The sequence below is a fragment of the Musca autumnalis genome, unplaced genomic scaffold (genome assembly GCF_047663935.1).
Source record: "Musca autumnalis isolate F117 unplaced genomic scaffold, ASM4766393v1 scaffold_1, whole genome shotgun sequence".
In the NCBI taxonomy this organism is placed as follows: domain Eukaryota; kingdom Metazoa; phylum Arthropoda; class Insecta; order Diptera; family Muscidae; genus Musca; species Musca autumnalis.
Window position 1 is genome coordinate 145688195 of NW_027411644.1, and position 27335 is coordinate 145715529.

Sequence of the window (27335 nt, forward strand, 5' to 3'; positions counted from 1 at the left end):
TTTGGAATTTTGTTAAGGGGTAAAGGGTATTATGGCTTTGTGCATTTGTATGTAACATGCATAAGGAAACTAGATAGTCCTGAGTAGATTTATGCATGTCCGTCCGTCCGCCGGTCCGTTCGCAACGTACAGGTCACATTTATTGTCCGATTCAGATAAAAATTGGGGAATAACATTTTTTAAGCCATAGGAAGAACGCTATTAGTTTTGGTAAAGGTCGGTTCTGGTTTGGATATAGCTTCACCAAATGTGTGACGGAATTTGGTCTGCAAATAAATGTGCCAAATTATATCGAAATCGGTTCCGATTTAGATATAGCACCCATATATATTTTCGGCCGATTTCATGTATTTGCTGCACCAAACACGCTATATATGTTCGATTTCGATGAAATTTGGAACGTTTGACGGAACTTGGTCTAGAAATAAATGTGCCAAATTACATTGAAATCGGTTCAGATTTATAGATAACCCCCATACACATATGTATATTTTCGACCAATTTGAGGTATTTGATGCACCGAACGCGTTATATCTGTGCAATTTTTATGAAATTTGGAATGTGTGACGAAATTTGGTATAAGTGTGTCATATTAAATCGAAATCGGTTCAGATTTGGATATAGCTCCCGCCCAACTTTGATCGTTTCCTTACTGGTTTCTATTTTGGAATAATAAGAGAAATGTTCCAAATTAGAAACGAAATGCTAAATGATATTGTTTTTGATTTGGAGATATTTGGGGAAATCAATTCAACTTGAATTCAGACTTTTTTAGTTCATTTTCAAATACCTATATTAATTGTTTTCGTTTGTCAAATATTGTTATTGTTAGCAATCATTGTAAATATCTTCTTATACAAAATAAAAAAACCTTTTGTAGTCTCTTATTGTAGTACCGGTTTTATATTATCATTCTCATTTTCTTTGATCTCTCTTTTATGTATACAATCTTCTTTCAATGTTTCTCTTAAGTTGCAACAACATAGTTTCACCTTCACTTTTAGTAAGCCGCAGTTATTATCGTGTTGAATATGGCTTAAGCCAACGAACACGAACTACATTCAGCACAGTTACCACTTTTGTTTACCAAACAGTTTGCTTTCGATCGTGGTATGGTTCGGGTCGTTGTCCGTGGTGTGCAGAAGAACAATCTGAGCAAAAAAAAACAAACAAAAGTGAAAATCTTACATTTGTTTTGATTTGTTACAAATCAAGAAGTGTCAATCAGCGCTTACTTTTTTATTAGCAAAAATAAAGTCATGCGATTACAACGATTATTAACATGTCATTGTCATCCAAAATAGTTGCGCTTTAAACAAATGAGTTTTTAATTTTGTCTTTGGATGCCGGAAATATTTAAACGAATACATTTCGGAATGCGTACAAGCCCTATTTCGGTGCTTTAAATTATTTGTATGTGTAAATATTATGATAACATGAATTAAAAAAGGGAACGTACATACAAACAAACATCTAAATGTATAGTTCAATATTATAAAATGAGTTTTATCTTGAGATTGATTGTTGGAATACCACATCATTAGCAATAGAGTAAAAGTGATATTAGAGTAAAAGAGTAAAAGTGAGAAAAAACTTTAACTTTAACTTAAAAAAAAACTTTAACATTCTTCGGGTCCATTATCAAACCGATTTATTCATTAAGGATTTTAATAAACCTTTTCGGATTTGATAATGTTTAGGATTGATAATTGTCCCTGTTCCCTATATTTATCCTAACACAATCTATTTAAAAAAGTTTTAACAAAATTGGAAAAGTCGAATTCATCCGCTTATTGTGGCCGTATTATATGCTTTTAGTTTTTTATTGCTGATGGTCAGATCTACGCTTTCTGTACCGCTGAAGGCAATTTGTAAATATATCGGGGGTTATTCTGAACGGAAATTTCCCGTGAGTTTTCTCACTTTCTCTTTTAAGTTGAACGACAAACCCCACGGGAAATTTTCAGAATAACGCCCACCGTATCACCTCCGAAATTCCCCAGCAAACCAAATGTCGGGAGCCCGACACGTCTGAAAATTTCGGAAGCAAAATCGTTCAGATTTCATTTCGATTTCTAAACTATTTTTCGGAGGAGAAATAGTTCAAATTATGTACCGATTTCGTTCCGATATCGGAGCGAATGTCGGAAAATTTCCCTTCCAAATTTCTCAAGGATTTTCTTCAGATTTCGTTCCGAAATCGATCCTATTTCAGTCCGAGATTTCGTTCCGAAATTAAGTCAACTACTCCATACAGCATTCGTTAAGATATCGTTACGATTTACGTTAGCATCCAAATTTTGTTCCGATTTCGTACGTTTGGGTTTGCTGGGTCATTTCGGTACGTTAGTTTTCGAGATATAACTTATTTAACAAGTGGCAAATTAATTTGCAATTCTATGTGTTCATAGGCTTTGTCGTCTATGTTACAACAAAGGAATCACAATAAAATTATAAAATGTTGAACTTTGTCAGAGCTGTATCCGAAGATGTTGGGATTGCCCCCGAAAAAAACTGAACCTTCGTAATAGGAAAATTGTTGTGCGAGGAACTTGCGATGCGTAAAGTTGTACCAAATCGGTTTCTACCTTCGAGAGCTATCTTGTGCACCATTTTAGCGAAAATGTTTTATCTTATAAATGGAACAATTTCTTTAATTTTAGAGCGAGCGATAACCCAAAGAGTGAACCGATGTCCATCTTCGAACTTTAACTAAGATTCGCAGAAATATTTCGATACGCAAAGTTTGGACCAACGGAGTGAGTATCCAGTTCGAAAGTTGTCATGTGCACTAGTACACAAGGTGACTTGTGGCGTTTCTTACAGCTTTTGGGCAATTTTCTAAAGAATTATGGACTTGACCCTAAAAAACTTCTACCGTCGTAATGGGGACAACGAGTAAAATTTATTGCAAAATTTATTTAATGCAGCAGGTCTTAAACTACACTTTCCGGAAATTTTGTGTGTGGGGAACCCGAAGGAGTGAACCGATTTAGTTCATATTCAAATCTGATCTATATCTGGTAGAAATATTACGATGTGCAATGTATGGACCAAATCGGTTACTAGGTATTTTAACTTTAGTTGTGGAGGTGCCCAAAGTAGTAGACCGATATGGCCCATCTTCGAATTTAAGCTAGGTTTGGACAAAATAACGACAAACGGACGGAAATGGCTAAAACAACTCCAAATTATCTGAAACGGATTTCGTCCAAAAATACTTGGGGTCTAAAACCATTATTTCAATGAAACACTTTTTGGACGTATGAAAATGTATATCACCAATATTTTTGAAAATTTAACATAGCTGAAACCAAGGTTTACCCTTTTAGAACATGCGACTTGCGATTGTACACTATACAAATTAAATATTTTTGTATAAAATGTAATGTTTTTGGACGTGAAAAAAATATTGGCGTTAAAAGATAATTTGGCTATGTTTAGGTTAAAAAAATGGGTAAAAATGGGTTGAAGCCAACTTGACTTTTTTTGTTTTCTCTCGATTTGTGATTAAACTACACTTTCTACGAGTTTCCTGTCAAAGTAAAAATAGAAGCAAACTAAATAAGGATCATCTCATAAATGTACTACTTTTTAAAATTTGATCTGTTTCTACCATTAAATGATGTTGACATTTTGAAGCCAGATTCACAGTGTTTTTTGACATTTTCTTCTAGTTGTCTTCCGCAAACAGGTTTTACAAAAAATCACTTATAGGATTGTTGTACTTGCGATTCTGAACTGTCCGCACATTAGAAATCTGCATCCAAATGCGGAATTTTTGTGGGAACATTTTTTTTAAATCATATTTTTCGGGTCTATTTGCAATTGTCATTCGATTACCTCGTACTCCATTGCACATTTTATATCTTTACGTTCCGAGCTAATAACTCAAAACAAAAAAAAAAAACATTGTTCCACAACATCCCATACGGGACAAGGGAGACTTCTCTAATAACTCATTCCCCATAAAAATCCATCTACTAAAACACCAGTTACGAGAAATTCCAAGGTAGGAAAATCACCTAAAATTGTTTCTGAAAATATTGCGTATTTGTTCACTTTTTCTGCGGGTCATTTCCACAGCAATGAGAAGACTGATACAGCATTTTCTTTTTTGCGGAAACAGAGATTTAAAAACTTCACGGATAAAGGATCTACATTAATTTTATCCCAAAAATAGTGTTTGATGCTACATCCACGGTTCTTCATTGACCGCATTGAAATAGATATATATCGACGTAGATTTTCATGGTGGACACTGAAATCGGATGCGGACAGAAATTATATGTACTCTTCGCAAATTAGCGATGTTTTAAAGGTCTTTGAACATTATGATCCAGCCGATGCTACATCTTATTCTCCAAATTAAATATGCTGTACATGAAAATCACATGCGGACAAAATGGTGTTATTTATTATTTGGGTTATTTGGGTTCTTTGACCAGTATTTACATTTCAGAAGCCTTGAGATATGTAATATGAATATCTATAAAGCAAAATCCATCTATTTTGTTTGGAGATTTAAGCAAAATGAGGGAAGTATTCCTATAGATTTTTCCAATATTTTCAACTACATAATGTAAGTGAAAAATATTTTTTCAAACAAAAAATTAGTATTATTATTATCATGGTATAAGTAAAGAGGTAGATTTAAATGGAAAAAATCTATAGAAACCTTGTTTTTCCTGAATTCCTAAAACATCAAAATTAGCAAACACAAAAGCAACAAGTGGCTTTGTTTACAATACCAATACTGAGCATTTTATAAAAAACACGAAAAAATGAATGAAGGGCCAAGGTTTCTTCACATAATCGAGTTGTGGATATGATAAAATGTTTGTTTCAATGAAAAGCTGACAAATTTCTCTAAAAACTATTTTAAAAACCATTGAATTCGATTGCTTTTAAAATTGTTTGACATACTATTTAAACAGCACACACACATACGAAGATTGTGTATATTGTGTTGACGTTTTAGGAACAGTCGAAAGAAAAAAATTAGGCGTACAGAAATAAAGCCCCAAGAAATAACGCCCCAAACGGGAATGAAAATGGACCCCAATTTTGGGGTGTTTTTACAATTTGAAAAATTGCCCCAATACAAAAAGGCCCCAAACTAGGAAATTTGGCCCCAAAAAAATATTGCAATTATGCCCCAAAATTTCATTGGGGCCAAAATGCATTTTTGAAATTTGGGTGCATTTGCAAAATGCATTATCACCCCAAACAACGAAAATGCAATTAGGCCCCAAAGTATGCATTTACGCCCCAAAATATTTATTCACTTAAATTTGGGGTGTAAATGAAGCCCTAAATTTGGGGTGTAATTTCAAAAAATATTTTTAAAGATATTCATTCAATAGTTTGTAATATGTTACTAATTGATGACTGTACTTTTTTACGATTGTAGCATGTTAAAGCCACCTAGAAACAAGCTCTTATTTTCAAGTGTACTAGCAGGCGTCTATGAATGTGATAAAAATTAAAATTTTAAATAAAATTAAAGACGATTGCGTAGGAATCGCAAAATCTTTGGGAAGTGGATCGTCGGTATCAAGTACCGTTCGTAATGTTTTTCAGAAACATTGTGATAAGTGAGTATTTCTGTACCAATTTCTATATACATATATGTATGTATATATTTTTATAGTTTTCAACAAGAATCACAAAGTGTATATTTTAACAAAATACAAAGAAGTTTGCATCACATCGTTAGCAAAAAGTTTGTGCCGGCTCCAAAAACTCCCCAACAAATAGTTGAAGCATTCATGCTCGAAAAGGTGTGGACAAATTTCGGTCTGACCAAAAACCAAACAAACCCGAGACAGACTTTAACTACTCCATATCTCCAAATCAAGTCAAACAGAATTAGAAAGAAATGGAAAGTAGCTGAAGAAAAATATTTAAAAAAAAAATAATTTAAAAAATCAAACAGAAGTAGAAAAAGCGGAGAGTAGCTGAAGAAAAATATATTTAAAAAAATCGCGCGATTTTTTAAATATATTTTTCTTCAGCTACTCTCAATTTTTTTTTAATTCTGTTTGAATTGATTTGGAGAGAAAAAAATATATTTAAAAAATCGCGCGATTTTTCTAATATATTTTTCATTCCAAATGCATTCAAACAGATTTAGAAAAAAAGGGAGAGTAGCTGAAGAAAAATATATTTAAAAAAATCGCGCGATTTTTTAAATATATTTTTCTTCAGCTACTCTCCCTTTTTTTCTAAATCTGTTTGATTTTTTAAATATATTTTTCTTCAGCTACTCTCCATTTCTTTCTAACTCTTTTTGACTTGATTTGGGGGGAAAGAATATATCTAAAAAATCGCGCGATTTTTTAAATATATTTTTTCTCTCCAAATCAAGTCAAACAGAATTAGAAAGAAATGGTGAGAAAAAATATATTAAAAAAATCGCGCGATTTTTTTTAGTATATTTTTTCTCTCCAAGTCAAGTCAAACAGAATTAGGAGAATAGCTGAAGAAAAAATATATTTAAAAAATCGCGCGATTTTTTTAAATATATTTTCCTTCCTTCCTCTGTAAAAAAGGAAAAATAAATGCCTTAGCATTTTTAAATAGGATGGTGTTTGAAGAAAACGCTATATGCACAAATATGCTCCCAATGGAAGATGAGGTATATAAATTAAACATTGTTAATAGGTGTATCTTTTTTACTTTCTTAATGTTGCTGAAACATTTTTTCAGCAGCTTTTCCTTTACACAACTGTCAAAATCTGCAACATTAGTAATAATTATTACCAACTAGCTGAACCCGGCGCGCTTTGCTGCCCCGACTACGATAAAATATAATGGAATGCCATAATTATATTAACGTTTTTAATATTTTATCGAATAAATATAGGAGATATGAAGGAGTTATATACCTATTCAGCGTTGTTATGGAGCTACTATGGTATTTTTTAAGTTTCAGGAGGTAACACTCCTTCGAAAGCCTTTCCGCCTATAAGTATTCCTAATGATTTAGATATATCATAATAAAACATAAATCTTAAGAAGTCTCTCAAAGATATGATACTTAACAGCCTTGGTCAATTCCTTCCCAACTATAAGTACTTCTGTAAATAATGATGACTTTTACTGACTGCTAAGTCTTCAAAATTTCATTGAAATTGAACATACGTAACAAAAACATTAAATTGACCGAAAATATATATGGGTAGCTATATTCCTATATGAACCGGTCTCGATATAATTTGTCATTTTTATTTTTAGACCAAATCCCGTCTTACATTCACATTTTGTGCATAAAATACGGAAAATCAGCCGAAAATATATATGGGAGCTATATTCTAATCTGAACCGATTTCGGTATAACTTGTCCCATTTATTTCTAGAACGAATTGCGTCACGCTTTTCAAATTTCAAACCAAATCCCGTTACGCATTCCAAATTTCACAGAAATTGGACATAAATAGCGAGTTTGGTTCATAAAATACAGGAAATCGGCCGAAAATATATACAGGAGCTATATCCAAATCTGAACCGTTTTCGATATAATTCGGCACATTTATTTCTAGACCAAGTTCTGTAACACATTCAAAATTTCAGCGAAATTGGACGTATATAGAGTGTTTAGTGCATCAAATGCGGAAAATCGGCCGAAAATATATATGAGAGCTATATCCAAATCTGAAACGATTTCGATAAAATTCGGCACATTTATGTCTAGACCAAATTCCGTTACACATTTCAAATTTCAGCGAAATTGGACATATATAGCGTGCTTGGTGCATAAAATACAGGAAATCGGCGAAAATATATATGGGAGCTATATTCAAATCTGAACCGATATCTATATAATTTAGCACGTTTATTTCTAGAACAAATTCCGTCAGACCCTCCAAATTTCAGCGAAATTGGACATATATAGCGTGTTTGGTGCATAAAATAAGGAAATCGGCCGAAAATATATGTGTATGGGAGCTATATCCAAATCTGAATCAATCTCAATATAATCTGGCACATTTATTTCTAGAACAAATTCCTTGAGAAATTCAAAATTTCAGCGTAATTGGACATGTATAGCGTGTTTGGTGCATAAAATAAGGAAGTCGGCCGAAAATATAAGTGTATGGGAGCTATATCCAAATCTGAACCGATTTTGATATAAATTGGCACGTTTATTTCCAGACCATGTTCCATCATACATTCCAAATTTCATCGAAATTGGACATAAATAGCATGTTTGGTACATAAAATAAGGAAATAGGCCGAAAATATATGTATGTGGGAGCTATATCCAAATCTGAACCGATTTGAATATAATTTGGTAAATTTATTTCTACATCAAATTCCGTCACGCATACAAAATTTGGAGATTGTATCTGTAACAGTTCTAAAGATATTTGCATACAAAATCTAAATTTTTTGGAGGTACCTCCGGTTTTGATGCTTTATCTCCAGATCAACGCGAAATTTCATAAAATGATATAGCCTATTTTCTTTCCAGGCCATGTAGCAATGTAACCTAAAAATTTCAGTAAGATCTGTTCTGCGGTTTTCGAGTCTATAAGGCACAAACAAACAAACAGACAAACAAATTTCAATTTTATATATGGTAACATGGGGCGCCTTCGCCCCGTTTTTATTCAAAATGTTCTCATACCGACACCGTTAAAGTTTTCTCAAATATTATTTTTGGTACAAATATTAGCGTATCTTGGCTTTAAGTTTTGATATATAAATGGTTATAATTTTGTTTTTAAAATATTATTTTTGAGAATTTACAAAATGTCTAAAAAGTGGCGAAGCCTCCCCACCCAGGGGGCCGCTTCGCCATCGAAATGGAAAATTTTCCAACGGATTCTAAAACTGTAATTTATCATAATTTTTCCTTAAATATCAATATTATGCGAAAAAGGAACATGTTTTCTATTGAATAATCAAAAATGATTCTAAAATTCACAAATAGTAACCGATTCTAGCGGTTAATTGAAATAGGTTCCCTGAATTTAGGTACAAAAATCATAATATAACCAAAACAAGATACGTTTATGATTTGATTTTAACTTCACATTATAGTGTGGTATATCTATGGCATAAAGAATTGAAGTTAAATATGACAAATTTCTGACATTAACCCACCACACCCCTATCATGGCGTAGGCGCCCCACCCCCAACATATCTCATAATATGAATATATTGACATTTGTTATTGTTTTTTTCATGCAAATTATTGGTATTTCTATTGTTCAGTAGTTGTCTTCTAACGGTATAAAATATGTTTTTGATATCACAAAAGGTAAAGAAGATATCACAAAAAACATTTGCCATAATTATTTTTCCCAATACCCTCAAAACACAAAACCGCGTGCGTCCGCTATCAAGCTTATGACACAACTGCCAACTTTTGGGAGATGATATATCTTCATTAAACTCACAATTTTGCCTTTAACGGATTTTTTCTAGCACTTGTATTTGGGGAGAAAATCGGCGATGGCGTACCCGCCCCAGTGGCGAAGGCGCCCCATGTTACCATATATAGATTATTATTACTTATCATATAATTTTTTGAATTCTATGAAATAAGGGTTTACTTTTGCTTATTATTACTAAAAATTATTGTTATTTTGAGTCCTTTATTTTTTTCGCTTTTTTCTTAATAAATTTTTCGAAATTGCACCCCATTTTTTGATCATATCTTTATAAAAACTTTAGAAAATACACCCCAATTTCTTGTTTTTGTTAAACACTAAAATATATTTAGGCCCCAAACATGTGCAAAAAGGCCCTAATGAAAAATTCAATTAGGCCCCAATATTATTTAGGCCCCAATTTGATTTTCAAATTTTCGATTTACTTGTTGTGAAGACAATTTGACCCCAACAGTTAAATGAAAAAAGGTCCCAAAAAGACGAAATTAGACCCCAAAAGTTTTGTTGTTGTTTTTCATATACCTGTTTGGGGCCTATTTTCATTTTCAATTTGGGGTGTTATTTCCTGGGGCCTTATTTCTGTACGCCAAAAATTAAATTGACAGGACGTTTTAGCTAACCTTTCTTATTAAACAATGAATATTATTATTATTTTTTATGAAAATTTGTGCTTATTTTGACTGTAACATCGAAACTATAATACCAATCTGTATGATATTAGTCTCATCATTTTATATAATTTTATGACCGTTTAATGGACCTTTATTTTGAAAACAAGTTGACCTATACAGTAGTTTTCACTTAGCTGCATTGGTTTTAGCTGCGTTTTGGTGTTTGCTGCCCAATTTCATTTTTCTTGCTAATATGCTATTTTATCTCAAATTTATTTAAGATAACTGCATGTTTGGGTTACGTGCACAAAAATGTGTGCAATTTGTCTATGTGCAGGTAAACGAAAACTACTGTATTCATTAATTTATCCATTTTATGTACATTCCGCGAATTATGAGTAAAATTTTAGATGAATTATGCAATCTACTCGCTGAAGTCACTTGGAGAGAACTTTTTAGTAACAATTGTGCTCATTAAAATAACTAGCGCTTTTATAATTTCTTTCTTAAAAGTCGAAATAAAACCGCCATAACTTTTGTCCGCAACAACCAAAAATTGGCTCATGAGCAGATTCGTACTGAGGAATTTTTTCTTAACCTATGTACGAAAAATCTTTAATTTAGCGCGAAAAAATTTAACCTTTTTTTTAAATGGAATATGAAATAATTGACAATATTTCTGATATACCCTCGTTATCCTAAAGTACACGCAGAAAAATTTATGTTAGAAATATGTTTGGATCCAAACAAATATATGTTTGGGACAGGTTGCAAACAAATATATGTTTGGATCCAAACATAATATGTTTGGGTCCAAACAAATATATGTTTGCAACATTTTGTAACATATCTCAATTTGATATGTTTGGGTAAAACATATTTTTTATGTTAGAACATTTTTTTCATGGGTGGAGAGAGGATGTTTGTCAACGAGAGTAATAACAGTGCTCTCGCGGCTGTGGATTGCTATTTTATAATGAAGAGTTGTGTGTATTGTATAATAGAAGACGTAGAAGCGAAGAAGGGGGCTTTGGTGGCATGTATGCGTCAAACTCGTGTGTTTCTTGTTTTTTTGTTGTTAACCAACTTAGCTAGCAAAGAAGAAATGATATGAATTATATTTTTTTCTTTCTTCAGTGTTTTAGTTGCCTTTGTAGAGTCAAGACGGTAAAGTGAGTGAATAAATCAGTGTTTTTTGTTTTCTTAAAGAAGTTGTGCTTTTTAGTAAATTAAATGCCCAATACAGTTTATAATTGGAAATTTTATTATTGAATCAATAAGGTGAATGGAAATATTTTATTGGACAAGGAAGAACTCGCGTTTAATATTGGTAATTACATACATACTTATGTATATTTGAAATATGGCATATCCATATTTATTAATTACATTACATAATCATTTGATTCTAGATGCCGATTCCCCGCTGATGATATCAACAATGAGGACAATTTGTTTTATTTCACAACTAAGGAGAAGCATTCAACTACTTTTCTATATATTTTTCCTTTTTAAAAGTGTGACTATTTACAAATTATTTCAATCAGTTTTTCTTTTATTAAAGTGTGTTATGTATTTCTTTGGAGTTTTGTATGTACCTATGTGTTTGTTGTTCTTTTGCCTTTTAATAAACAACTTCAACATTTGTGTGTATACTATAGAGATAGCCAGTGTGTTCTTACTGAGAGCAAGTGAGCACACATTTCAAAGTGGTTTACATTATATTTTACGCTCCCTTGCTCTCAGTAAGCGCCCACTGGTGCATGTGTTTGTTTTTTTTTTTTTTTTTGTGCCTTTTGGGTTTGTATTTTTTTTTGCACCCAAACATATAAAATGTTTGCACCCAAACATATAAAATGTTTGCACCCAAACATATAAAATGTTTGCACCCAAACATAAAATTGTTTCCACCCAAACATATCTTTGTTTGCACCCAAACATATATATCTTTGTACCCAAACATAAATATCTTTGCACCCAAACATATATATGTTTGCACCCAAACATATATTTGTTTGCAGACCCAAACATATATTATGTTTGGGACTGTTGCAAACATATATATGTTTGCTGCAAAATATGTTTGGGACATATGTTAGAGAGGCCGTTTTTTTTTGCGTGTATAGTACACATTGACAAGCAAAACTGACAGTCATCGAGGTCTATTTCGTGAATATCAAAGCCTAACTGAAAAATTTCTTTTGTAATCTCTAAATAATACCGTAAATATTGTGTTTCAAACGCTTTTAGCTAAATAAAAGTTGTTATTTGCCATAAAATTGTCCTAAAAGTACTTTGACTGTCAGTTTTGAATGATAACGTGTACTCCCCTTTAAGGCTGAGGGTATGAAAAGGTTCAATGAAAAAAAAAACAATTTTGAAGTGCAACAAAATGTTCAGATACTACATATTTGGATATTAGAGATCTACCTAAAATGTTAGGAGCCACCGTAGTGCAGTGATAAGCAGGTCGAAATCACTGATCTAGCGGCGCAAAAGTCAGAAAATCTGCGAAATGTTTACAATTTTATCGATTACAGACACTCTGCTGACTAAAATTTTGTCTCTCAGCTATTCACTATCCAATGCAAGAAACTTTGCCACATTAGACTTTAAGAAAATTGTTGCAAAATATCTAACTTCACATTTGCTTAATTGTTAAAGAAATGTTTAATAAAACTAAACTAAGTTTATTTTTAATTGATAGGGGAGGGTGTAAGTTAAATGAAAAAAATGTTTGGGGCCTGGAGTTACATAGTTATATAGCAAAACATTTTCAAAAATTGTTATTTTTCTCGTGTTTTTAGTGTAATATAATTTTGTTGAATGTAGCGTATGCATGGAAAATGTAACTTAAATCCACAAAAGAAGGAAAATCGGGCGGTACAGTTATATTGGGGCTATATCAAAACGTAGACCTATGTTCACAATAACCAACGAGAACCTCCAATGCTAAATTCAAAATACCGAATATTGGGAGGTACCGTTATATGGGGGCAATACCAAAACGTAGACCTATATCCACAATTTTTGGTGGAGATTGTTTGAGTCTACTGGGAACCCCAAATACCAAATTACACCAAAATACTGCAATTCGAAGGGTACCTAAAAAGGGGCATATATCCAAACATGGACCTATTTGGAAGGAAAGTGTGGCCTAAATCCTTAAAATACCGAAAATCAGGAGGTACCGTTATATGGGGGCTATACCAAAATATTAGCCGATGCTTTTCATATTTAGTACATTATTACCCACGGACACAGACTGAGTTTGTGCAAAATTTCAAGCTATTAATTTCATGTTGCTAGATCAGTGATTTCGCCGTTCGGAATAGGCGATAAACAGTAGGTACCATATCATTGAGCAAATATGAATCGGTGTGCACTCATTAAGAGAAGTCTCCCCTTTAGGGATGTTGTGGGAACATATGTATAATGTTGACAGCTCTATCGCTAGAGAACTTCAATGTGTACGAAAGGAATGTCAAAGTGTATTGTAGCGTATATCTTATAATGGATGGTGTTAAAAGTGGGAAAAATGAGATCTACAATATCAACAATTTCCTATATTAACAACTGTTAATCCCACAGCCTTATATATCAATCAAATACCGAAACGATTAATCGCACCCAAATTGCCTTTTATAGGGTGCCGAGTAGAGTTGGGCAATCTTGTTCAATTGAACGATCCGGATCACTATCTCATTCAATGGACACCGCTAATTTCTTTGACAAAACTGCGTATACTTAATTTCACAATGTTCTATTGAACGAGATTGCCCAACTCTAGTGCCGAGTTGAAAATGACTAAATTTTCTTGACATCGAAGTATTTCTGGTATATTGGTTGATGTTAATCTTTTCATTTCACTTTTCCCATAAGCTAAGCTCCGCTTTTTTAGTCGGTCTATATTACAGGTATAAAAAGAATTTCTTCTTTTTAAATTTAGCCATAAATTAGTGTTGATTCTACGCATCCGAATTAATCCGTAAGTGTTAACATCAACGCTAAACAACTTATTGTTGATGCATACAAACTGGAACTTATCTTTTTAAACAGTAAAATGTTCTTTTCTGGCCATAAAAAACTGGTTTGATTTGAAAGAGAAATTAAGAATTTCGACTGATTAATGTCTTTAAGCGTTGGCTTTGAGAAATATTTCATTCACTATCTTCATTCACTTTCTAAAAAAAGAAATTCATCGATTAAATCTAGATTCAGTTAATTATAATTTGTACTTTTGTTAAGTTCTGCTGTCAGCATGAAGTAAATAAAATCGAAATTTAACATAATAAAGAAGTCAGGTCGTACATGTATAGTATCAGCCCGATATTAATTAGCAGATTTGGAATTTATAGCTGTGAACTTCTTAACACACTTCAGACGTCGGTATTTAAGCCATGTTATAAAAAACTAGAAGATTTATTAGGCTCCTAGGGCATGAAACACAGCGGACTATACTACAAGTGAGCTACACTTCTTAATTAATTGGCTACGATTTAATAAGTGTGTGATCGGAAAATACTACATTTAAATATACTAATATTTATATAGTCAGACCTTATTAATAGTCACCTCATGGTATTGGTTGTGCTTTTTCGAACAGATTTCTATTGTTAAAGCCAAAAGTGAGAATTAATTTAAGAGAGGATTTCCCTCATACGTGTTAATGTGCTACGCTATTTCTAAGTTTCTAAATTCATTCAATAAGAAAATATAACCCGCAATAATTGAGAGTAATAGATAATAGGTAGTTAAAGTGAGTCACTTCAAACGACAAATATCCGCTTTTGGTTGAAATACATATCGCTTTAATATCGAAACAAGGAGACTAGAAGCATATTGGAGACAATATTATTCTTGTGAGCAACATCTGTTGTATGTGTAATAGACATTTAAATAACCCCCCGTTTACACATGCACACTACGAGTTACAGTCATTTACTAAGAGTTTGGCATAAATCAACAAGAAAGTCTTTTGAGTTTATGAAGCACTAAAGCACTTCGAATCATGCCTGACCCTTCACAGATATTTAGCACGGATATCCGGCTAGCTCTTTACAAAATATAGTCCAAGTAATTATTTTATTTTTTGTGTAATAATTCTTTATGTTGGGAAGTCAAATTTCAATCGACAACTTTAAACGTGTTTTTCTCAAAGCTGGATTTTTTGAGATGTGTCACTCTTTGAGTAAATGAGCGATATGTGAGTAAAATTGAGGAGGTAGCAAGGGTAGACTATAGAAGATAGGATCTCGCTACACAAAAATAAGGGAACTGATGAGGATCAGTTCACTTGTTTTTTTTGCGGATATTTTCCGCAGAAGTTATTTTACATAATCTACTTCAAGAAAAAACTTTTTATAACCAAATTTCAATTGTTCGCCCGAAAATACATGTAAGTGTCCAAAGAAATATTAATTTACAATTAAAAACCACAAAATAAATATTTAAATAGGTAATAAAACAAGGAATTAATAAAGCACAAAACGCAAATATAAACTAAAAACAAATGAATAATTCACTGTTGTGTCGATAACTGATTTAAAGTAACATCTGGACTTAGCGGACAACAACAACAACGATATTGGTAGCGGCAAACTACAAGTCTTAACCCTAACAATATGGTTGCGGTCAATTGGTTGCGGTGGAGCAGTTTCGTGTTGCCATTCATAGGTAAGTGCAATTTATTTTCAAACGTTAGGACTTAAGAAAAATTGTGCTAGTATATACTGTTGCATTTATATTCAAATATTATTTTCTTGATAATAACTAAGGTATGATTTAAATCAAATCTGGCTCTGGCAGTTCGTTGTTCATTTAACCTAAAAAGCAAAGCAAGAAATTATCCCTAGTCCTTGAATTTTCTTGTCTCCCCATGTAGGGGAGAAGAATTAATAAATAAATATAAGAGGCTAAAACTGTCGACTATTACATATAAAAACTAAAGAAATACGCCCATCGTACAACAAAAGTTTGACATTTTCATTTTTTTACAAAACCTATTTGTTATTTTGTATATTGAATTGTTGTGTTTTGTATTTTAAAAATGTACAAAAAACATATACAAATTCAATCCCATATTTTGTTTTAAATGGAGTAAGAAAGGTGTTTAAATGATAGAAAGGTGGGTATTTTTTAACTCTGTGCCGAGTTTTATGAAAAGGAGTTAAATTACAATACTACACATCAAATAATTACTACACGGTAATGTCAGGCATACAAACATTTACATTTTTCATAAATCAACCTTTGACAACATCCAACTTTCAAAATTTTAAATTAGAATTATTCAATTTATTCAAACAACGTGAAACCTGTGGCAAATGTTAAACTTTTTACATTCAAATGTCTACATTTTATTGCGAAATAACATTGGTCTGTTTTTGAGGCAAACATTAATAACGGTGGACTTATGGGCTTCTTATAAACTTTTAATTATTTATATACAAAAATGAACTCAAGCAAAGAATTATATAGTAAAATTCGGTTATAGCGAACATCGGTTATAACAAACTCGTTTATAACGAACAAAGTTTTTGTTCTCATAGAATTTTCCTCAAGATTTGAATCGGGGTGCACCCAACCCAATGAACGCGGTTAAAAGAAAAACTCGGTTATAACGAACTAAAATGTTGATCCGACAAAAGATTTGATTCAGGACCCTTTTCTAAAGATATTTCCGGTTGTAGAATTTTAGACAAAGTCGGACAATTTTGTAAAAGTCTAATATATAAAAATATAATTTTGTACAAAAAAATTTTTCTTGGGTTTATTCTATATACGGATTTTTTCCGCAGTAACAAACATTTTAATGAAAATATATCTTTTCTTTTGAATATCATATATATGTATTTAGTTATTACCAAACTCTTATAAATTACGTTTAAATTCTGCTCTGAGTTTTAATATTTTTATTTTGCCTTCGAAATTTTGATTTTAACTTCGAATTATACCGCGAGTTTTGAATATTTTTGAAGACATGTCCCTTTAATTTGACTTGTTCTTTCTTCAAATCAATTTAGAAAACTCAAGTCTTACTCAAAATTTGGGAAACGTGTAGTTTGAAAACTCGAGTCGGATCTATTTGAAATTTTTTGCAGAAAGTTGTTTTCACTGTCCCTATTACAACAGCACAATTTGTTTCCGGAGTAAGTCCATATTTCCTAAGATAGTGTCCCAAAATCTCGAAAAAAAAACCCCTGCCGGCACATAGAAAAATGGAAAAATGCAAGATAACTCTGAAAGTTTTTCAAAAATTTCTTCAAAACTTAGTTTAACGTAATTCAATATTTCGAGCACCATGAAAGAATGGTCTCATCCTTAAAATAGGATTTTCACCCTAGTAACTCATCCAAACTGGTTAATAAGTAATTTCTGGAGAAATCTAAACCCAGTATGGAGCGATAATTACGGGGTATGGCTCGGAGTGTTGTCTGGGATTACTAAAAATATATTTTTTTTTTATTAAGGACCAAATAAATATCATTCTTGCTGACTTAACGGAAAATAAGACCTAAAGCACATTATTACGGATTATAGTAATACTTCGTCCTCTAATGCCATGTTCATACCAGCATTTGAATCACGTTGTTCGCTCTCATAATTATGTACACGAATTAACCCGTTCATACGACATGGTACACAATTCATAGCAACATGATTCATATTTTCATACTTTTTATTTACTGATTTTAAAGAAAGTTCCGCGCAAAAGGCGAGTAAAATTAATTGATATGAACTGAAAAAATATTTGTCCTTTCAGATATCTATTTAATATTAAATAATATTATTAACATTCATCTTTTCTATTTTTCCTCACAATTTTGGTGTTTCAGCACATTTTTTAATTTTTCTATTTTCAAAATTATCGAGAGAGAGAGAGACCTGCCAAAATAACTTTTTGGTATACAGAATTTCTGGCAGGCATTTGATTTTTGTTTCTAAATTTGTACGCGTATTTAAAACGATGGACAAGAAATGCAGTTGTAGTAAAAGAGAAGAGAAAATTTGCTATGATTTGAATGTATACTAGTCGTTAAACCGTTAACTTCTCATTCACGTTTTGCAGTTTTTCTAAAAATATTTGGGTTTTTAATAAATTTTTAAATTTTATATTTTTTCTGTCATAATTAATTTATTTCGATAATTTCTCTCATTTGTTAGAGATGGGACATATTTTATAGTCGTTCTGAGAGTAATTTAAATTGAACAAAGTACAAAAATCGTTGTTCGTTCTCAAAATTTTGTATGGGAAATTAAGTAATTATATCGTAATTTGGGGTCGAACAACGAATAGAGAGCGAATTACCGTCAGTCTGAACAAGGCATAAAGGACTTGCGGTGGATGTAAAGCTTGAAATCAGTTGAATACACTTAAACTAACTAATACAAGCAATTTTTGTACAAAAATGTGCATCAGTTGACATTAAGTTGATTTTACTACGATATGGACTATTTTTAGAAAAGTGGGAAAATCTTAGTACGTTTTGCCATCACTCGATAGGGCTTCTAGCAATACATTATATAGAAAATTTATTTAATCGAAATATTTAAATTTTGAAATGAAATCGAGTAATCTATTAAACTGAATTTATTGTCCCTAATTAGCTGGCCGCCACTGTATTTTATATACAGTACAGCGGACTGATACTTTTTTAAAAGTTCCCAAATATGGCGGATGAATTTAACTAATAAACTACATACATATTTAAAAATTTTTTTTTTTAAATAGTCTGGCTTAAACTCATTGTTGTTATTTAAACATTTTATTACAATTTGTATATTATTGTATATTATTTACCTATATATTAATTTAATAAATTATTTGATTAAACTCTAAATATGTATCACCCAATTTCGTATTGCTTCATAAGCATTAGGGTTATAACCAAAAAGCACCAATACTACACCAATGTCTTGATAAAAAAAAAACGATTATTTAGGTCGATTCGGCGATGGCATTTGGATAATTTTTATAAAATTTCGTTCAGAATAACCCCAATTATTGCGAATGTATTGACGATTGTTTTTACGATATTGGCGAAAAACCTTTTTAGTGGAGTTTCTTTGTGTTGTTGTTTTATATTTGGTAGCCTACCCATATGTTGCCTTTATCAACACTTATTGTTTATATTATACGTAGCATTTATATCGAAATTATTTGAAAAATGCAAATGGAAATTTTTTACAAACAACATAAAATTATTTCTTGAAACAAGCAAAGTTCCAAAGTAAAAAATGTTTCTCGAAACAATTTTTCTTGTGAAGAAAAACCATAAGTAAGTCGCATCCGATTTCAGTGACCGCCTATTAAAAATACATCAATAACACTAAACAGATTCGTCAAGAATCGCGGATGTGCCACCACATCCTATTTTGGGTTATATTCGAATATTACCCCCGAATCTCAGTTATTTTTGACACACGTTGTTGGTAAATATTATAACCGCGTATAAAGGATTCTATTTATGTAAAAATGTTCAAAGAAAATCGCGGTTCAATGCGCGGAATTGTCAAAATAAACCTTTGCAGATTTTTCTACCTTCAAGGTAATTATATCCACCGTTTTAGTGGATGGATTCGAACGCGGATGGTCCATATTATGAGATCGTGGCTAAAACATTTCAATCAACCTTTGCAATTCCATTTGAAAAAAAAATTTAAAAAAAATCCGAGCACATCTACAATTTTTGGCATAAAGGTTAAGAAAAAAATTCTGGTTTCAAATCTGTTCGCGTTCACAAAATTGGACGATGCGCGCAAAAGTTATAGCTGTTTTGATTCTCATATAAAGAACAATTATTTAAAAATATCCTATTTATTGTTATGAGAAAATGTATGCATAAATCGTTAACAGCATTCCATATCTATTCGTAGATGTTTAAATAGTTATTAAATTTATTATTATTTTCGCGGAAAATCAACAAATAATAAAAAAAAATGTTGAAGTAAATCCAAATTATCCTTACCAGAGTCCGTACAAAGCCTCAAAAAATAAATTAAAAAATATATGCGGAATCTAGACAATGCGTAGAAATATATGATACCAAATTTATAGAGATTGGGTACCTAAATTGCATATCATACAAATAAGAAATGAGAAAAACTTATTGTTGGAAATATATTTTTTGGTTTGATTCGACAAATTAGAAAAAATATTTGGGAGTTCTCCAACTGTTTCGCTAAAATCCCATACAATAATTAATGTGTACTGCTAAAACTTCATCAACAAATACGCGTATAAAGGATTTTATGTAAAAAATTTTAAAGAAAATCGCGGTTTAATACGCCGATTTGTCAAAATAAATTTTTGCCGATTTTCGTATTTCCAAGGTATCTATATCCGCGGTTTTAGTGGATGGATTCGACCGTGGAAGGTCTCATTAGATCCGTCGCGTAAAAAAATAAATTCACGCGGGGTACAAAGGTAATTGAATGGCACTTGTAAATTTTAAACGCAAAAAATAGGTTTTTTAAAAAAATTCACGCATCAAATATTGGCCTTTAGACTCCAATAGCTAGGATGCTGTAAGGAGCACACTCATGAGATATGCATTAAACGACGTAAAATCACGAGTTCTATAATCCTATTATGATTTGTTGCGCGTCCGAATTATTAAAAAATTAAAAAAAACCCCCGACATTCAGGCTTCAAAATGTCAGCATCAATTTATGTGAATGCAGTGGATATATCGAAAAATGATACACTAGTATCATATTGTCCATGAAGTATTCTTTGAGTCTTTCTTTGGGCATATGCAGTGTTTGAATTTGCTGCTAGCTTTTCACAGCACAGCACAAGGTCTATGCTGGCGCTGTGAAAGTGACGCAGCATAGCACATAGTCACAGCATCAAAAATAAAAACGAGTGCTATTGCTATGCTGTGCTGTTTTCAAAAACAAAATCGAAAACTGTTGCTGTGCTATGCTGCGAACATAAACGTAGCATAGCACAAGGTCTATGCTGTGCTTCTGAAATCTTCACAGCACATAGCATAGCATAGTCATCAAAATCAAAAACGAATGCTGTTGCTATGCTGTGCTGCGAACATTAAAGCAGCATAGCACATGGTCTCTGCTGTGCTTCTGAAATCTTCACAGCACATAGCATAGCATAGTCATCAAAATCAAAAAGAATGCTATTGCTATGCTGTGCTGTTTTCAAAAACAAAAACGAAAACTGTTGCTGTGCTATGCTACGAACATAAAAGTAGCATAGCACATAGCATAGTCATGAAATCGAAAAACGATTGCTGTGCTCTGCTGTGCTGTAAACATTTCTACATAGCATAGCATAATTAATGTTAACCCAGCAAACTCACTAACCCCCATTATTATAAATAAGCTTTCTTTGGTTATAGTTTGGATTTTTCGATCAGATTTTTTTAGCGTTCCGGTTAAAATAATATTAAAATGTGAAAATTATATTTTAATGTCTTCAAATTCGTTTATTTTGCGTTTTCAAATACATCCAATAGAAAAAAAAACTTATAATAATGGCCCTATGAGTTGTTCAGTGCTGTTTATTGCTTTACTTTTTTGATCGTTGGATAATAAATGTGGTCTATAGAGTGATTTTCTGAAAATTCGCATTTGGCCCTATAAAATGGGGACCAATTTTAATTTTAATTTGTATTGGCGAATTTTCACTTTACAGATCACATTTGTTGTCCAATCGATGAAAACAGTTTACATTTTTCTAAACAAGTAATACCACAACAATTTTTGAAAATCGGGTCAGATTTTAATTTTGGCTATATAAAGGGCCCATGGAAACTTTGAGGCACCAGTGGCACGTGTTAACATACTCCGATTGAGCTCAAACTCTGTCAATCTTAATTTTTAACAAAACTAAACGTTTTAGGAGGGTGCCGCATAAAAATTGGACATCGATTTTTAAAACCACTCAGTAAATATATTAAAACAGGTACAAGTGGCAATAACATGCATTTAGAAACTCGAAGTTCGCTTCCATAAGCCATAGACGCCAATAGCGAGAATTTTATTAAATTTCATGAAATTAGGCGTTCTTAGATCGAATTCTTCACTACATCAATTTCACGATTTTACTCTACTGTGGAACTTGATCTAGAAACACAAAATGTTATTAAGTTGTTTAATGAAATTCATGCTAGTGTGGTTACCGACTAAATAAATTAGTTTCAAGAAACTATTGTTACTATATTTATTTATATTTACACTTTGATAGGACCAAAATGTGCCTCATCGAAATAATGGTTTGAGACCCCAAGTATGTTTGTATGATATCCGTTTCAGACAATTTTGAGTAGATCTAGCAATGTCCGTCCGTCTGTCTGTCGGTCTGGCTGGCTGGTGCGCACGATAAGTCTCGAACGGATCAATCGATTCGGTTTAAATTTTGGGTATCGAATTGGGGTATTGTCCAGATTTGATTTAAGTTCGAAGATGGGCCATATAGGTCCACTCCTTCAGGTACCTCCCCCACAAATGTTCAAAAATTGTCGCAAAATTTGTGCGCACGATAACTCTCGAAGGGAGTAACCGAATTGAACCAAATTTTGCATATGGTAATACTACCTCTAGGCATACATCAGGTTCGAATATGGATTATATCGGGCCACTCCTTCAGGTACCTCCCACACAAAATTTGAAATAAGTGCAGTTTAGTGACACCTCACGAATCGTTGTGAAATTTTTTGTAACAGGATGTTCGTGCGGCCTCTTTTACGTCATTGTAATTTTTTTCGAGGGCAAGTCCATAGTTCCCGAGATAATGGCGCATAACCTCAAAAAAACGTTGCACTATGTCGCGAGTTCGAATAAACGTTGGCCAAATATAAAAGGAGTTGGCGTTGTCAGATGAATTTTGGCATAAATACTTATAGTTCACTGACAATGTTGAGACTCAATCGGTCCACTCCTTCGGGTACTTCCCACACAAAATTTCGGTAAAGTTCAGTTTAGGGCCTGTTCAAGAATCGCTTTGATTTGTTGTAGCAACTTGCATCCACTGCCCCTCATATAACGGTATAATCTTCATCAGGGCCAAGTCCATACTTCCTGAGAAAAGTCCACAATTTGGTCTTTGTAATATTTTGTGCAAACTTAGTTTAAGTTCGAAGATAAGTCATATCGTTTCACTCCTCCATGTACCTCCCCCACAAAATTTAAAAAATGTTGATGGGAGTGACCTATTTGGTTCATACTTTACACATCCTAAAATATCTACCAGATATAGATCAGGATCGAATATGGACTATATTTGTCCACCCATTCGTGTACCTCCCACACAAAATTTTGGATAAATTCACTTTAAGACCTGTTCTCGAATCACTTTGATTTTTAATTAAAAGACAATAAAAAGACAATAATAAATAAACACTTTGATTTTTGTTGAAACAACTTGCATTAGCTGTTTCAATAACGACAGTAAAAGTTTTTTCAGGGGCAAGTCCATACTTCTTGAGAAAAGAGCCCGTAAGTTGTAAAAAACCTATATGGCACCATATGTAGTGCCTGGAAGGCTCGAACCGTATATATTACCGAATATAGCTATATTATGTTTTTCGCAGGCTAGTGTGATAATCCTATCCATACTTTTGTCGGTGCATACGGCCAACATTTTGAAACCCCCCCTAAATACATAAGTTTTTTTTTTTTTTTTGGGAAAAAAAGTATTTCTATCCATACCGGATGAGGGTATATCTCTGTCGGCAAGGCCGACTGATACTTTTTTACTTGTTTTATAATATTTTGTGTCAAATTTGTTATGTTTTAGCGGTCTATCGAAATGTTTTTATATTTGTCCTAAGAATAGTTTTAGAACGATCAGTTATTCAATATTTTCTTTGAAATGTTGTTATCTATAACAACAATTATGTAGTTGCAGAACATACAGGAATGTTTGGACTTTTTACAGTAGACCAATAATAATAATCAGCAAATAGTCATGGGGTTTCTTTCCTTATTTCTCAAATTTTTCATTCAGGTACTTTAAAAAATTATATATTACTGTTTTGTCAATTAACAGACATAGTAGTGTGTTAAAAATATCGAAATGTGCATTTAGTCATGGTTTCACAGGTCAATAGCAAATTCTGTTACATTTAAAATACATACATACTTCTTTGCCATCAAACATTTTTCTGGGTTATGTTTGATGCTATGCTGTTGACTTTGTTCATAGCACAGTACAGCAATAGTTTTCGTTTTTGTTTTCTTGACTGCGGCTGTTTACTATGCTGTTAAAATGTCTGCAGCACAGCATAGCAACAGCATTCGTTTTTGATTTTGATGACTATGCTATGCTATGTGCTGTGAAGATTTCAGAAGCACAGCATAGACCATGTGCTGTGCTACTTTTATGTTCGCAGCACAGCATAGCAACAGCATTCGTTTTTGATTTTGATGACTATGCTATGCTATGTGCTGTGAAGATTTCAGAAGCACAGCATAGACCATGTGCTGTGCTACTTTTATGTTCACAGCATAGCACAGCAACAGTTTTCGATTTTGTTTTTGAAAACAGCACAGCATAGCAATAGCATATTTTTAGTGATTTCAGTGCTGTGCTGGTAGCAAATTCAAACACTGGGCATATGTCTATAAAATGTAAGGTTAAGCCAGAAATCGGAAAGGAGCATAAAAAAACGTGCTGGCTTCAACCCATTTTTACCTATTTTTCTATATTGATGCCAACACAGCTTCCACGTAAATTAATTTTAATGATCGACCTTATGGGATTCCTCCAAAAACACTTCATTTTAAAGAATTTCAATCATACTATATAGAATATGTTAACAGTTCGCGAATTCTGAATGGGTGAAACTCGGATTCATCGATTGTAAAACATTTTTGGTTTTTGCCATATATGTACATATTTTATAAAATATATTTACAGTTTGCGATTTATTAAATAGTAAACACCAACTTTAACGATTGTAAAACTATTTTGAATATTACCATATGCTTTATTTGAGTTCAAAAACGCTTAGAATGTCGAGTATATAAAATTTTCCGATATTGACGATTATATTCATTTTCAATAAAAAATAGCTTATTTAAGAAAGATTTTGATTTAAATAAAAAATAAAACAAATAACAGTATAACAACATTTGAATGCAATCGGTGCGTGAACTTTTTTGACGGTAGAGAATGGTGACAACTTATTTTTTCATATTTGCCCATGCTCTACTTCACTATGTGGTGGTAATTTTGATATTTCCAAAAAATGCAGAATAGTTATAACCCTAATATACATATGTTTGAATTTAAAAAGAAGCGTATGTGATAAGTCTATCCACTTGTATTCTTGTCTAACATGGATATATTTTTACACACCACTTTAAATATTGCACGAAATTGTCTAAAATACAACTGAATTAACACCAATTCTACCAAACCAAATCGCCAAATGATAACGCAATCCGCAGTACATTAAAAAAATTAGCAACAAAAACAGTTCCAATTCGCAATTCATTGTGTACATACAATGCATGATCAGTTTTAAAAATTCACCTCAGCTTTACTCCACAGTTGGTTAAAGTCCACGTAATGTTTCCGATAATCACTCAAACTATGACCTCATATAGTAATACAATGTAGCATATCGTCTTCTTAGCTTGATATTGATTTGTTCATGCATCACTTTAATGTGTTCGAAATTGATTTCTTCTACTTAGATTCAATTCAAATGGTCCACACACATACTCATATACTGACTGTAATTCGTGAAGTATGGATCACTTAATTTTTTATATCAAAAATTTCAATGGAAAAAATAATTCCATGTTAAAACGTGTTAAATCTATGTTAAACAACATCGTTAAATTGTTTTAACAATTTTTGTTTTCAGTTTTAATTGGGGTGGGCCTCTTATTACATGTTACCAACATTGAACTTCCTGTCCAGTAATATTTCTTGCACTCCGGTGAAATTATTTTTTATATTTGGGTTGTATATTGTATAGCTAGACGTTATTAGTCTGTTTTAGTATATTTAAAAAATACAAATTTAAAAAGACCGATCTTGATCGAAATTTTATATAAACAACAACATAGTAATGTGAACAATCGTCTCTTAAACTACCCTTCAAATAGGTGTGTTCAGTAGTTTTTTTTTATTATTACTATTTATTGCTTTTACGCCAAGTCGTGGGCGCATAGTGCCAAAGTAGTTTTTTTAGATTTAACTTATAGAAAAATAGAGTAATACGCAGCTGCAATTACTTATATTTTGTGGAAATTTTCTTAAATGGTTCCAGCAATTTGTTTTATAAATATTTTTTCCTTAAATGTTGTAACTCATCGAAATAATGGAGGTCGACCTAGCTTCTTTTTATTATATGGGTGCTATTTTGGATGAAGAAGAAAAGAAGAAATAATATTACCAGCACTTATAATGCTCTGTAATAATTGTTCCCAAACATCCCAGACGGGACAAGGGAGACTTCTCTCATATCAATGAGTGCATACCGATTCATATTACCTAAATGATATGGAACTATCAGTTTATCGCCGGGTCCGAACACTGTGTCCTAAGACTACTCAGGAAATGTCGCCAACATTACTGAGGGGTATTTTGCCACCATTGAAAAATGTTTGATGTTGCCTGGCCGGGGGAATCGATCCCACGACACGCACAGTGTACAACAAAATAGAACTTAAAGAAAGACGATGCTGAGATTGTTTGGTTGATTCACTCTCTGTATTGCGGAAGGTGCTCTGCTATCAGTTTCAACTACTTAAGGAAGCACTGAGGTTGATGTACAGAGTTCAAGTTGATCCAGAGGAATGAATGAATTTATTAAATTTCGTTCTATTTAGCTTCTATTTTTGAGAAGCGATATTGTCATCTAGTATTGCTTGATGAACTTAGTAGTACATAGTGGGTTATATTAGTAGTATTAAATATATTTTACAGATTTGTATTTTTAGCTGTTAACTTTAAATTTTAAAATCAATCACAATAGAAAATATAAAAAGTTATAAAATCACAATGCATAAAAAACAAATGCACTGAAAACCCCCTAAATACATAAGTTTTTTGGGAAAGAAGTGCTGAGGGCATATCTCTGTCGGCAAGGCCGACTGATACTTTTTGTAGGTTAGTATATTAACATGCCGTTTTTATGCGTTAATCCTTCTACATTTGGTTTCGTAAACTATTTTATTATTATTAGGTATTTTTTTTTTAAACATAAATATGCTGCTATAAAGTATTATATAAACCAGCGCCGCCCTTACCAATATAAACAACACCAAATCATATGTGTATGTATATGTGAAAAAGCAAGAACCAAATTTGTTGTTGTTCATGTACAGTGTACGAGAGAGAGA

At 32.3% G+C, this 27335-nt stretch overlaps 2 protein-coding genes across 7 annotated transcripts in view; one reads left to right on the forward strand and one right to left on the reverse strand.

The window, feature by feature from the left end:
* qin (tudor domain-containing protein qin) overlaps positions 1–27335 on the reverse strand; it is a 462035-nt gene that overhangs the window by 259231 nt on the left and 175469 nt on the right. The gene's annotated exons all lie outside the window — the stretch shown is intronic.
* LOC141387473 (uncharacterized) overlaps positions 1091–27335 on the forward strand; it is a 143233-nt gene continuing 116988 nt past the window's right edge. For 2 of the 6 annotated variants that reach the window (XM_073957267.1, XM_073957317.1), the window contains exons 1-2: positions 1093–1413; positions 15472–15689. In XM_073957267.1, coding sequence (XP_073813368.1) covers positions 15638–15689 — 52 coding nt within the window. In that variant the 5' untranslated portion in view covers positions 1093–1413; positions 15472–15637. The other 4 variants (XM_073957277.1, XM_073957287.1, XM_073957298.1 and 1 more) reach the window with 4 other exon arrangements.